We start from the raw sequence: 14,715 nt of genomic DNA, 5'->3' as shown, positions 1-14,715 counted from the left end.
TTATTTGAGTTGTTTATGGAAAAGATCATTGAATCGCACAGGCTCTTTATTCATACAAAAATATAGCATTCCCCATTCCTTGATAGACCACATCAAATTTATCATTATAATAGATGGGATACACATCTCATCAATTTTTGATCACACACACGCACAACTTCAGTAGGCTACAACAACACACTTTTGCAGCTTACAGTTCAACTTCAGACACATGTAGTGATGAATAGCCACAGCACCAACTTTACTGTTTCTAAGCATGGCACTTGGCACATGTATTTTTTTGTTTTAATCTCAGCGAAACTGTGTTACATATTTAATGCTTTTTACATCTAACTTAAACACTAGAACATAATCCACAGCCGTGCACTTTTCCTCATTCATTGTCCCTCTGTGTCCTTTTGTGTTTTTCATTTCTGTTTCCATCCCTAGAAGGAAGGCGGGCATAGTTGGAGAGCAGGGAACTTGACTGTGAGTTTCTTGTCACTGATAGAGATCCTCCTCGCCTTCATCTCTGTACAGGTTTGAGCCCCCTGACCCAGAGCCTGACCCCTGACCTCCAGATTGGGAACGAGAAGGGAACCTAGAGTAAGAGAGATAAAGCTATACGTGAGTGGGGGGAAAAGTAGGTTGGCTTGTCTATCTAACCAGTTCAGATCAACACTATATATTTTCCGTGAATCATTTTACGTACCGAAAGTTCCCGAAGCCTCGGCTCTGTTGCAGAGTTTGAGAAAACATCTCATATTTACGGATATCATTATCACTGACAGAGCGGCGAGCGAAACGCATCGCCTCTTCAAAGTGATCCTTCCTGATCTCTGGGACTGGATCATAGTCTTCATCCTGCAGACAGAGAGAGAAATGATGTGGACTCGATGTGAAACAGTATATTCAATATGCATGTGTGCGTGTGTGTGTGTGTGTGTGTGTGTGCGTGCATGTGCGCGTGTGTGTGTGTGTGTGTGTGTGTGTGTGTGTGTGTTCCCAGTCCAAAGGCTGAATGTTACAGAACACACAGCCGCCCTTTAATAATAATAATAATAATAATAATGATTGGATTTTTATATAGCGCTTTTCTAGACACCCAAAGCGCTTCACAGGAATCATTATTCATTCACACCATTCGTACCAGTGGTGGTAAGCTACGGGTGATGTAGCCACAGCTGCCCTGGGGAAGACTGACAGAAGCGTGGCAGCCATTTCGCGCCTACGGCCCCTCCGACCACCACCAACATTCATAGACATTCATACCCATTCATACGAGGCAATGAGGGTTAAGTGTCTTGCCCAAGGACACAACGACAACAGCTGGGAGGGAGCGGGATTCGAACCGCCAACCCTTTAGGGAACTTTTCATCTTCCACGGCCTCTTTCTGTACCGAGCACACACAGCCTGGCATTTAGAGGAGTGGAATGTGTGTGTCTGTCTGTGTGTCAGGGAGCAAGAACCTCTATGTCCCTCTTTTATGCCGTAATTGAATGAGAATGCAGTGCAGTGTCACTAGCAGCAGGGGGCGCCGGCTGTCTGACCATGGGTATCCCCGGTCTGTTCTGCCTCTGGCGCTCTGCCTTGATCTCTGCCTCGATGGCCTCACGGATGGCCAGTTTACAGGCCCGCTGGCAGATCTCTGTCAGGTCGGCCCCAGAGAAGCCGTCCGTGATGCCAGACAGGTACTCCAGGTCCACGTCCTACAAGAAGGAAGGTGGAAAGGGGCGAAGGAGAGGGGGAAGAGGGGAGAAACCAAGGTGTTGTGAATGCATTTATAATCATTAACACAGTTTTTTCTGATATTGTAAAGAGAGTTACAGAACACAATGCCTCCTTTTATGGAAGGCCTTGTCTTCCTCTTTAGGTATTAAGCACACACAACCTGTTACACTGTTACAGCCTCTCAGGGCCGGTTCCAAAACAAGATGACTAGGGATGCATCCTAGATAGGAAAGGGTGCACATGCACGGGTGGCCGGCCGGCCAAATAATTTGACATGTTATTTTACTAAAAATAATGCATTTTACCATCATTTCAAGTAGAATGATACCAGCCAAGCAAGAATATTTCAAGTGTTTCAAGTGCTTTACTGAAATATTTGGACCATATAATGATAATACAATTATCTCAACCTTAAAAGGTTACATATAGGTGCCAAAAAGCCATAAATTCACATCAAAGAACAAAGAAAAACAACAATTATAATTCAAGTTTAAACAGTAAGTGTGCAGCTGCAGCATTTATTAAAAAAAAAAAATATATATATATATATATATATATATATATATATATTACCACTCTTTTCAACTGAGCATGCAGACAATTAAAATAAGGGTGCAATGCGTGCTTTTGCACCCCTGTAAAACAGGGACAGCCCAACTTTCCATTTTCCACTTACATGCATACATTATGGAGGGAGATGCATAGAGAAATTAGTCTTTGTGTGCCTGTGTGTTTGTGTATTTGGGTATATGTATCCCTGACACGTGTTGTGTGCATGTGTGTTTGTGTATTTGGGTGTATGTTTGTGTGCATGTGTGTTTGTGTATTTGGGTGTTTGTGTGCCTGTGTGTTTGTGTATTTGGGTGTATGTATCCCTGACACGTGTTGTGTGCATGTGTGTTTGTGTATTTGGGTGTATGTTTGTGTGCATGTGTGTTTGTGTATTTGGGTGTTTGTGTGCATGTGTGTTTGTGTATTTGGGTGTATGTTTGTGTGCATGTGTGTCTGTGTATTTGGGTGTATGTATCACTGACACGTGCGATGGGGGACTTGCGCAGGTTGGCGTTTAGGATGGCGGTGCGTGAGGCTTTGTCTGGAAGGGGGATGTAGATGAGCTGGTCCAAACGGCCTGGGCGCAGGATGGCTGGGTCTATGATGTCTGGTCTGGTGGGGCGAAAGAGGAGAAGAAAGCTTAGTGTCATGTAGAGACACATCAAACCACAATGCTGATATGCATTCAGTGAAATAGGAAGATATCCCCATTCCAATTGTCCACTCACAAATGCAGACACGTGTACATTGTGCTCACGCAAAGGGACATTCCCACATGCACACCTGTTTGTGGCACCTATGATGAAAACATTCTTCTTGTCAGTCATGCCGTCCATCTCGGTGAGTATCTGGTTGATGACTCTGTCTGCCGCGCCTCCTGCGTCCCCAGCTCCGCCCCCTCTGGACTTGGCAATGGAGTCCAGCTCGTCAAAGAACAAGATGCAGGGGGCCGCCTGCCTGGCCTGAGGCAGAGGGCAGGAGGTCAGCAAGGTTATGGTGTGAAACACTTCATGAGCAGCAGATGGTCATGATGTTAATACACTTGACCACTTCACTCTCATGCCCTGTTTAACCCACTTGTTTCCTTTCTCCGTTCCTAACCTTATCAAACACGTCTCTGACATTGGCCTCTGATTCTCCAAACCACATGGTGAGCATCTCTGGTCCTTTAATGGAGACAAAGTTCGCCTGGCACTCGTTGGCAATGGCTTTAGCCAGTAGGGTCTTCCCACAACCCGGGGGGCCATAGAACAACACTCCGCGGGATGGCGTCATCCCGAACTTCAGGAATTTGTCTGGATACTCTACAGGGTACTGAGGAGAGCAAGATGAAGATTCACGGATTGTTGGTTGGATTTGTGTTTGTGGATATGTGCAAGGGTGCGCGTGTTGCCATGTTGGTATGAGTGTGTCGATGCTCCTCGCACCTGTACGAGCTCTTGTAGCTCTCTCTTGACCTCAGACAGTCCTCCGATGTCCTCCCAGTTGACCTGAGGAACCTCTGCCACAGTCTCCCTCAGAGCCGATGGGTTACTCTGACTCAACGCCCACTGAGGGGGGAGACAGTAGTGTTAGAGAAAGTGACCACAAAGAGGAAAGGAAAGGAGATATACTGTATCTCTCTTAATTAATCTAATAATAATATTAATAATAATAACAACAACAACAACAACAACAACAACAACAACAACAACAACAACAATAATAAAATAATAGCTCTTAATAATATGTTGCAAGTAACAGGACACATATCTCCATTTAGGAACTTTTTCTGCCATGTCTGCCAGTTGAGTCTACGTGTGTGTGTGTGTGTGTGTGTCTGTGTCTGTGTGTGTGTGTGTGTGTGTGTGTGTGTGTCCGTGCGTGCGTGCGCGCACGTGTGTGTGTGTGTGTGTGTGTGCACACGTGTGCATGTACTTTGAAGTCATCCATGGTGACAGCCAATGAGTTGAGCAGATCAGCATCGATGGAGTCGTCCTCGAGGTCTATGAGGGTCAGCTTCTTGCGGATGGCTTGCAGAGCAGCTTCTGAGCACAGGGCTGCCAGGTCGGCTCCCACATGGCCGTGGGTCTCTTTTGAGATCTGGGATACATGAAGACACATGTGGAGATCTGGGATACACGAAGACACATGTAGAGATCTGGGATACACGAAGACACATGTAGAGATCTGGGATACGTGAAGACACATGTAGAGATCTGGGATACATGAAGACACATGTGGAGATCTGGGATACATGAAGACACATGTGGAGATCTGGGATACATGAAGACACATGTGGAGATCTGGGATACATGAAGACACATGTGGAGATCTGGGATACATGAAGACACGTGGATATTGATATGAATGTATCCACAGCACACGACACGTGCATGTCAAGATTGGGGTAAATGTCATTATGATTAGGTTAGGTCATTAGGTTGCCAGACAGGAATTCATTTCTTTCTGATTACATAATTATGGGAAATAAGGGTGTGTAATTTAAACCAAAGGTTCTCAAAGTGAGGTCTAGGGACCTCCAGGGGTCATTGAAGGAGCACCAGTGGCTCCCCAGGGGCATGTGGGACAAATTCATCAAAGGGGGTTCTGTGAACGAATGTGTGTCAGTCTTAGGGTCTGAACGCCTGTTTGAAAGGATTTCCAAAGAACTATTTTCTTCTGCCCTAACACCCTCACTTCCTCCTCTCCTCCACGCTCTCTCACCCTCTCCAGGTCCACATCTTCGGCCAGCTTCATGTTTTTCGTGTGGATCTGCATGACTTCCAGTCTGCCAGTGGTATCTGGGATTCCGATGTCTATCTCACGGTCAAACCTGCCTGGATAAAGACACCACACATGCAGCAATCACCATGTTTGTTTGTGTGTGTGTGCGTGCGTGCGTGCATGTGTGTGTGCATGCGTGCATGTATGTGTGTGTGTGTGTGTGTGTGTGCGTGCATGTATGTGTGTGTGTGTGTGTGTGTGTGTGTGTGTGTGTGAGAGAGGCTGTCCTAACCAAAGCGTCTTAGAGCAGTGTCCACACTGTTAGGTCGGTTTGTTGCTGCCATGACAACAACATGACCTCTTTGCTTCGGGCCATCCATCAGGGTCAGGAGCTGGGATACTATACGCCTCTCCACCTCACCGTGGGTCTACACACACACACACACACACACACACACACACACACACACACACACACACACACACACACACACACACACACACACACACACACACACACACACACACACTTACATTAATTTCTACTTTATTTGACTCCAAACAGAGAAAGAAATAAACAAGCACAAAAGCCAGGTGGGAGAAGGGATCTGACATGTAGCCTGACTCAGATCTGAACACATGTTGCTATTATTAGCCTACATGATATGAGTCTGACCACATGATGATGTTATTATTAGCCTACATAACATGATATGAGGTTCAGCCTAGTTGAGAAAAGCATTGACACTCTTAATAAGACGTGACACACTGTATTGATCATATTCTCCGCTCTCTTTGTGGCCGATCATTTACCTTCTCTCTCTTGGGAGCGATGGCATCCAGCTCATCAATAAAGATGATGGCTGGAGCGTTTTTCTCTGCCTCTTCAAAGGCCTTCCTCAGGTTGCTCTCTGACTCCCCTGCCAACTTACTCATGATCTCAGGACCTTGGCAGAGAGTAATGCACATCATAAGAAATATACATACTGTATTGATTTTTTCCCCTACACAGAGAACATGCATTGTGTAACTGTCCTATAAAAGTAGCATCATTTGTTTCGCTGATTCATAAGAATATAGGCACCAACTAATTTCACAGCTATCCTACTTTGTAACAGACCTCTTCATCTGTAAGAACCAGAGGGTCTGTGTGACTTGAGGAGAGCCTCACCATTGATGAGGAAGAAGAAGGCTCCAGTCTCATTGGCCACGGCCCGGGCCACCAGGGTCTTCCCAGTGCCTGGGGGGCCATACAGCAGGATGCCTCTGGGGGGCTGAGAAGAGGAGAGAGGGTGGTGGAAAACAAACCAGCAGTGTTGGGCAAGTTACTTTCAAAATGTAATATACTACTTATTACTAGTTACTTTCATTTGAAAGTAATAAGTTACTTTACAATATTACTTTCTGTGTAGAGTAACTTGTTACTTATTACACTACTTTTGCATTACTTTTACCGAAACAACCATCCCCAAAAATTATTTCAACCGCCTTTAAGTCAGTTTAAACCGTCCAAAATTCTAAATGTTATTATTTTCCTTTGTTATTGTCATCTATAGTGGTTATTTGCATAAAAACACACAGTTTGATTACGAAATGATTGTATATTTTTTAAATATGTGCTTTGATTTGATAAAATGTAACTCAATTTGTAACTTGAGTTATTTGACAAAGTAACTGGTATAATATTACTGAAATCCTATAAGTAATAAGTTATATTACTGAGTTACTGCTAAAAGTAATATATTACATGTAATATGATACTTTTGTAATGAGTTACCCCCAACACTGCAAACCAGTCATGAAAAAAATCAAATTCTGTCATGATGGAATGGATGGAGGCAGGGGCAGATGGATGGATGGATGGATGGATGGATAGATATGGCGGTTGCCTTTGTGTGTGTGTGTCTCACCTTAACTCCTATTGCCTTGAAGAGGCCAGGGTGCCTGAGAGGAAGCTCCACCATCTCTTTGATCTGGGCCAGCTGCTTTCGACAGCCTCCGATGTCATCATAGCCAATGTCATTGAGGCTCTCCTCCTCGTCCTGTCAGCACAGAATGACTCACATCAGTTTGGGCCAATTCTCAATCATTCACTCGTTCACTCGTATTTACTGTAGGATGAAGCTACACATAACCACTCAATGGCTCCAAGGTTCTACCTCTGTGAGCTAAGACAGGCACATTTTTAAAAACAGAAACGGACAAAATGGGAGAGCTTGATGGTTCAAATCTGTTATAGAATGTAGCCAACATAAAAAAGTATGCTGTTAATTCTGCAAAGACTGGAGATATATGAAATTTCCCATACAATGTTTCCGTAAAATAGAGATGGGTGAATTTAACTGTAATAAAGGGTTAATCGACATGAATGATTAACACATCTGGATATTTTTCTGATACCAATTATTTGATTACATACAAGATGAATGTGTTTTTTTCCCATTTACGTTCTCATCAATCAGAATTCCAAGGAGTTTAGCAGATGAGACCTGAAGGCATTAATTCCTATTGATTATGATTTATTTCATGAATCTGCATGAAGATAAGACTCCAGGCACATATTATCACCTAAACCGGATGATTGAAGATTGGAAAATCATTCCCATGTACGTCAAATTCAGTTTCTGTTGCAACATGCTGATGGCCCAGTCACAATTTAGTGTAAAGAGAGCATGAATCCATCGATCCACCCTGTCCTGTGTCAACCTACAGGTGCTGCTGGTGGTGCTGGTGGTGTCATGGTGTGGAGAATGTTTTCTTTGCACACATTAGGCACCTTAGTACCAAAATTGGCAACCTAACTAACATTGTTGCTGACCAGGTCTAGTCTTGGTCATACTTTGGATACCTCCAGGAGGATATAGTGCCCCTTATCATGAAGCAAGTCAAGTCAAGTGTATTTGTATAGCACTATATTCACAAGCATGTATGTCTCAGAGGGCTTTACATAGAATGTGCCTAGCTGAATCTAGCTAAGCACTATCAATAAAGAGAAGCACACATTGTCTCAAGTCAGGTTCCAGGAGCATGACGATGACTTAGTTTACTCCAGTGGCCCTAGATCTCAACCCAGAGCACCTTTGGGCTGGAGGAAAACTCGCTACTAGCTTGATGTACCTAAAAATGCAGCCACTGAGTGTATTGACACTGACCATGGTACCACTCACACCTTTTTCCAACCAACTTAAAACTGACGAGTCCCAAACGAAGATGGACAAAAACACGGCATGGATCGGTTTTCTCTGAACCTGTCACACACGGACCTCTCTTTTGATTGGCTCTCCCTCACAGTGGATGGTGGTGTCTGGGGCAACGATGCAATGAGGGCTGGGGTCAGTGTCCACCACCTTGAACTCCACCGCCCGCATGCCCCCCCGCACCAGGAACATGTCATCTGTCAACACAAATGACAAGTCGCTAACACGTTGGGCTTTAGCATCCAGAAATGTTTAGGGTGCCGTTGTGTTGGTGATATGACTCTGCCATGTAATGAAAAAAAAAACGTCTTTTTAATAAGCTGATAACAATTTATTTCATTTATTTCGTATTTATTAGCATGGTAAACAGAGTTGTTTTATTGTGGTAAAATTATAATCCTAATTTCAGTGGCAGAGGTGTTGGGAGTACCTTTGTGTACAGGCCGGTAAGCCTCCAAGAAGTATGGTTTGAGGAAGACCTCAAACAGGTTTCCTGTCAGACCCTCAATGGTGTCATCTACAGGGAGGACATGGATCCGTTTCCCATACTTTACGTCAGGACAGGCATGGATACTGTGATAACCAGAGATGGGAAAAGTACACACTTTCTTTACTTTCTTTACCAATATTTTATTTTAAATTTTTCAAAACAATGCACAAACAAGACAAACGAACACGCTCAGACACAAGAAAAGAAAAGAAAACACATATATTATTGACATTCAATATTACGTGATTACCAGCTGCATAAGGTGCTTATGTGCTTGTGAGAGATATTGTTCCTGGGATCTCACACAAGGGGTCCATGAGAAACCAGCCAGGCAAGTCACCCGTCACCCCTAACCTCATCAGGATAGGCTAGAAACGGGTGCCAAATGATTGATAACTTTTTAATTGAATTGGTCCTCAGAAACCTAAGTCTCTCCATCCGTATAACAGAGGTCATGTCCGTCAACCACAGTTGGAAAGAAGGTGAAGAGGATGACTTCCATCCTTCAGAATGAGTTTTTTGGCAAACTGTTGTCCCCTGTGTTGCACAGCTGTAGGGAAGTTCAGAGAGACCTCCGAGCAGCCGAAGATGGCAAGTTCTGCCTCTGGCTGGAGGGCTATTTTGCAGGCCTTAGAGTACCAATCAAATAGTTTGGTCCAGAATCCCGTTAGTGAAGGGCAACTAGAAGGCATGAGATAGTGTGCCCTCTGACACTGACACCTGTCACACAGTGGTGAGATAGAAGGGAAGAACTTGTGTAACTTATGCTTGGAATAATGAAGACAATGAACAACTTTAAATTGAATCAGCTGATGTCCGCTATTAACTGAGCAGAGTTGCACCATAGACAGCCTCCTTTCCCACACACTTTCTTTACTTAAGTAGAAGTACAGTTAATTGTGTAGAAAAAGACTCTGGTAAAAGTAGAAGTACTGATTCAACTCAAGTATAAAAGTAAAAAGTATTTTCTGTGCAAGGTGAATAGAAACTCACGTGATATTAATATAATTCAAATGCTATTAAACCTAAAAGATCCCTTTAAAACATCTGTTAAGACGCATAAAGGCTATTTTGATGAATAAGTTGTGTATGTTTCCCCCCCACAAAAAAGGTGCACATAATGCATGAAAGCTGAGTCACTTTTGAAGTTGTGGGTTCGAGCCTCGGTCAGTTTTGAATGGAGACAGCCAGAGGAAAGAATGATGTAAAGTCCTGCGAAAGAATGATTTAAAGCCCTGAGAAAACCTTCATTCAGAAGTCTGACCTGGTGGCACAGAGAGTTGGCTTGCTGCCCTGCATTATTGAGGCCTCAGTCACTTTTGAGGTTGTGGGTTCGAGCCTCGTTCAATTTTGAATGGTGACCGCCAGAGGAAAGAGACAAAAGCGCCCAGAGAAGAGCTGTGAGTATGAAGGGGAGCTGGTGTTGTGAAGGAATAATCGACTACACAGAGACGTGGCGACCAGAGGTTGGCCGGTTCGATTCCCACTGCACTGCCGCTAGGGGAAGGCCCGTTTTCCCCCTGACCTCTGCAGAGACATAAGCGGTGGGTTGTAAGACAGAAAACCACAGAGAGCTAAACCTTTACTGACATTGGAAGTTAGTTTTGTGGTATGTGGAGGCTACCGCCAGGTTTGAACTTAACTCTTTGCAAAACAGCTCTAGACTCAGTATATGACATGTCCATGATCCAGTTTGGATCACATTACCAGTTTCTCATCTTGCTGCTGATTCCTCTGATCCATGTCCACTGCCAAGGCTATTCTAGCTCCAAGGACCATGTGCTAAATGGAGGGACTGCTGGTTACACTTCAAGCCTTGGCAAGTGGCGCACCCATCAAAGTCTGAGGACCAGAGGGAGATGCTTCAAGGGCGTAGTTGATGTGCAGATGATTGAATGGTTGACAACGCCGAGGAAGGCCTGTTGGCTGAAACATCCATTGCTGCTGCTGCCCAGATGAATGTTGGTGTGGTGGCTTTCTCTCACGTCTGGACTCATTGCCTTGCCTCGCACCCGAGTGAGTTTTGATCTATTTTGAGTGTTGCTCGCTACCTGTGAGTTTCAGATGATTGAATCGCAAATGGTGACAACAGTTTAAGTGAACAGCAAAGCAGGACAACAATTTAACTAAACAAAGGCCATCTAATAAATCTCAGTCTCAATCTCAGGAACGAAAACAGACAAAGGGCAAACGGATCTGAGGCCTAATCACAGCCTGTTAACTGTTCGGGTGTGGCTGGTTTGACTGAGGCTCAGGGCTTTTAGACACTGAACAAAAACCTTTTTCTAGTGGCAAATAAATAAGAAGTGACCCTGGCCCAGCAGTCAAGCCACCTGGCCTAATGGACAAGGTGTCTGATTTTGGATCAGAAGACTGAGGGTTTGAGTCCCGACTCCCTTTGTGGTAAACTTTCTAGTTCAGCAATTCCAGCAGTTTCTTTTAGAGCAGCAGGCATTATAACTGTGATTGGTAGTAGTTGTCAGTTTCTAACCACATGTAATCTGTCAACATGCATTTGAACTAATTTTACACGGTATCGATAAACAGATGGGAAAAGTACACACATTCTTTTTACTTAAGTAGAAGTACAGTATTTCTACTGGCTGTTTCTGTGCAACACTGATAGAAACTCACATCATAAACATATAGATTTTTTAAGCATTTGCCTTTATTAGACAGGAGGCAGACAGGAAGGGTGGGGAGAGAGAGAGGGGATGACATGCAGCATAGTACTTCGTCGGATTTGAACCCCTGGTCGGCCACGCAAAGGACCGAGCCTTCATGCTACCTGAGCCACAAGGATGCCCACACATCATATTAATATAATTCAAAGACTCAAAAAAGGTGCACATAATGCGTAAAAGTTGGGGGAGCGCGAGACGAGAGAGACAAACAAACAACGTTACGTCACATTTGTCTGCCATGCATTAAAATGAAAGTAACTAGCCTGTTTTGAAACTGTAAGGAGTAGAAAGTACAGATATTTGTGTTCAATTGTAGGTAGTAAAGGTAAAAAGTTGTCAGAAAAAGAAATACTCAGTAAAGTACAGGTACCTGAAAATCCTACTCAAGTACAGTAACAAAGTATTTGTACTTAGTTACTTCCCATCTCTGGTGATAACACACACAGACACACACACACACACACACACACACACACACACACACACACACACACACACACACACACACACACACACACACACACACACACACACACACACACACACACAACACACACACACACACACACCAGCAGGCACGAATAGAGTATTCTTGTTCATTTTCTATAATGAGCTTAAACCCACATGTGCAATAACAAATGGGTGTGAGGTGTACCTGATGACATCACCGAGCCGGACGCGCAGGTTGTTGCGTGTCACGCGGTTCATGCGGATTCGTTCATCTGCACAGGTGTCATCGGTCAGAATGATACAAACTGTTTGACGCCGCTTCCTCCCCCGCATCACCACCGTGTCCCCCCGGAAGAGCTGCAGCTCTTCTGTCTTACTCTGGTACACACACACACACACACACACGCACACACACACACACACACACACACAAACACACGCGCACACACACACACACACACACACACACACACACACACACACACGTCTGAGAACACGTCCGAAGGGCGCCGGCGAAAAATTTGGGCCGTTTAAAGCCAGATTTGGGCCGTTTGAAGCCCAATTTGGGCCGTTTAAAGCCAGATTTGGGCCGTTTGAAGCCCAATTTGGGCCGTTTGAAGCCAGATTTCGGCCAGATTTCGGCCGTTTGAAGCCAGATTTGGGCCGTTTGAAGCCCAATTTGGGCCGAGTCCAATTTTACAATGAAATGCACCCACTTTAACCCTGAATAAAGTAATAAAACCACTAGTAAACCAGTTGGCAGCGCCTGGCCTGCTGTTCAGTGACTGGCCTGACTGGGGGCACCAAAAAAAAAAAAAAAAAAAGATTTTGCAGGCCAGGCCAGGCCAGGCCAGGCCAGGCCAGGCCAGGCCAGGCCAGGCCAGGCCAGGCCAGGCCAGGCCAGGCCAGGCCACCGGGCATTTGCCCGACGTGCCCGATTATGCAGTCCGCGCTTGCACACATGCACACACACACCTGGGATAGGCTGACAATGCTGCTGTCGTCATTTAGAGCTTCGTCCACAATGAGTCGGTTGGGTCTGTGTTTCTGCTTCAGAATGGCTGTTGAGAAATCTTCTCCCTTCGGACTTCCAAACAAGACACACAGTATGACACTCATGACTCCACTAGACACACAGTATGACACTCATGACTCCACTAGACACAGTATGACAGTCATGACTCCACTAGACACACAGTATGACACTCATGACTCCACTAGACACACAGTATGACACTCATGCACTCCACTAGACACACAGTATGACACTCATGACTCCACTAGACACACAGTATGACACTCATGACTCCACTAGACACACAGTATGACACTCATGTACACCACTAGACACACAGTATGACACTCATGACTCCACTAGACACACAGTATGACACTCATGACTCCACTAGACACACAGTATGACACTCATGACTCCACTAGACACACAGTATGACACTCATGACTCCACTAGACACACAGTATGACACTCATGACTCCACTAGACACACAGTATGACACTCATGCACACCACTAGACACATAGTATGACACTCATGACTCCACTAGACACACAGTATGACACTCATGACTCCACTAGACACACAGTATGACACTCATGCACACCACTAGAAACACAGTATGACACTCATGACTCCACTAGAAACACAGTATGACACTCATGCACACCACTAGACACACAGTATGACACTCATGCACACCATTAGACACACAGTATGACACTCATGCACTCCACTAGACACACAGTATGACACTCACATGCACTCCACTAGACACACATGACACTCATGTACTCCACTAGACACACAGTATGACACTCATGCACTCCACTAGACACACAGTATGACACTCATGTACTCCACTAGACACACAGCATGACACTCACATGCACTCCACTAGACACACAGCATGACACTCACATGCACTCCACTAGACACAGTATGACACTCATGACGCCACTAGACACACAGCATGACACTCACATGCACTCCACTAGACACAGTATGACACTCATGACGCCACTAGACACAGTGTGACACTCATGCACTCCACTAGACACACAGTATGACACTCATGACTCCACTAGACACAGTATGACACTCATGTACTCCACTAGACACACAGTATGACACTCATGACTCCACTAGACACAGTATGACACTCATGTACTCCACTAGACACACAGTATGACACTCATGACTCCACTAGACACACAGTATGACACTCATGCACTCCACTAGACACACAGTATGACACTCATGTACTCCACTAGACACACAGCATGACACTCACATGCACACCACTAGACACACAGTATGACACTCATGCACTCCACTAGACACACAGTATGACACTCATGCACTCCACTAGACACACAGCATGACACTCATGACTCCACTAGACACAGTATGACACTCATGCACTCCACTAGACACACAGCATGACACTCACATGCACTCCACTAGACACACAGTATGACACTCATGACTCCACTAGACACAGTATGACACTCATGCACTCCACTAGACACACAGTATGACACTCACATGCACTCCACTAGCTCTGATTTCCTCATGTGACAGCAGTCTGTATTTAGACCCTGTTTTGCTCTTCACATAGCAACTATATGATAATACGTCCGTGTTAACATGCACAGTATCTCAGACAGTTAATTTATCAGCGATTAGGAGTAAATGGGAAAATGATAGATCTGTTTCTACCGTGACATTCCATTCAAATAGGATTACTAAATAATACCAGTTTCTTAACATCCATCTATGGATAGAATAATGTCAAATGAAATTACACCCCATTATCGATAAAATATACATGGTCACATATACATTAAGCACCCACACATCCACACCCACAGCTGTTTCACTCACTCTGTCCCTCCTGCGGCAGGCAT

The 14,715-nt window shown here is 44.7% G+C and overlaps 1 protein-coding gene across 1 annotated transcript; it reads right to left on the bottom strand.

Annotated features, from left to right (window-relative positions):
• Nucleotides 1-33: 33 nt before the first annotated feature.
• On the bottom strand, nt 34-14,715 carry LOC310794183 (transitional endoplasmic reticulum ATPase-like; the record flags this gene model as incomplete). The annotated part of the gene is made up of 18 exons (XM_083656116.1): nt 34-580; nt 692-843; nt 1,531-1,689; nt 2,746-2,875; nt 3,047-3,225; nt 3,365-3,577; nt 3,691-3,813; nt 4,181-4,345; nt 4,970-5,082; nt 5,262-5,397; nt 5,783-5,916; nt 6,141-6,243; nt 6,880-7,011; nt 8,233-8,363; nt 8,597-8,739; nt 11,996-12,168; nt 12,766-12,877; nt 14,693-14,715. 18 exons carry the CDS (start codon nt 14,713-14,715, stop codon nt 481-483), a joined length of 2,421 nt encoding a protein of 806 aa, XP_083512242.1. The 3' UTR covers nt 34-480.

The sequence above is a fragment of the Poromitra crassiceps genome (assembly GCF_964638095.1).
Source record: "Poromitra crassiceps genome assembly, chromosome: 19".
NCBI classification, from domain to species: Eukaryota; Metazoa; Chordata; class Actinopteri; order Beryciformes; family Melamphaidae; genus Poromitra; species Poromitra crassiceps.
This window is presented reverse-complemented; position numbering and strand designations above follow the sequence as displayed.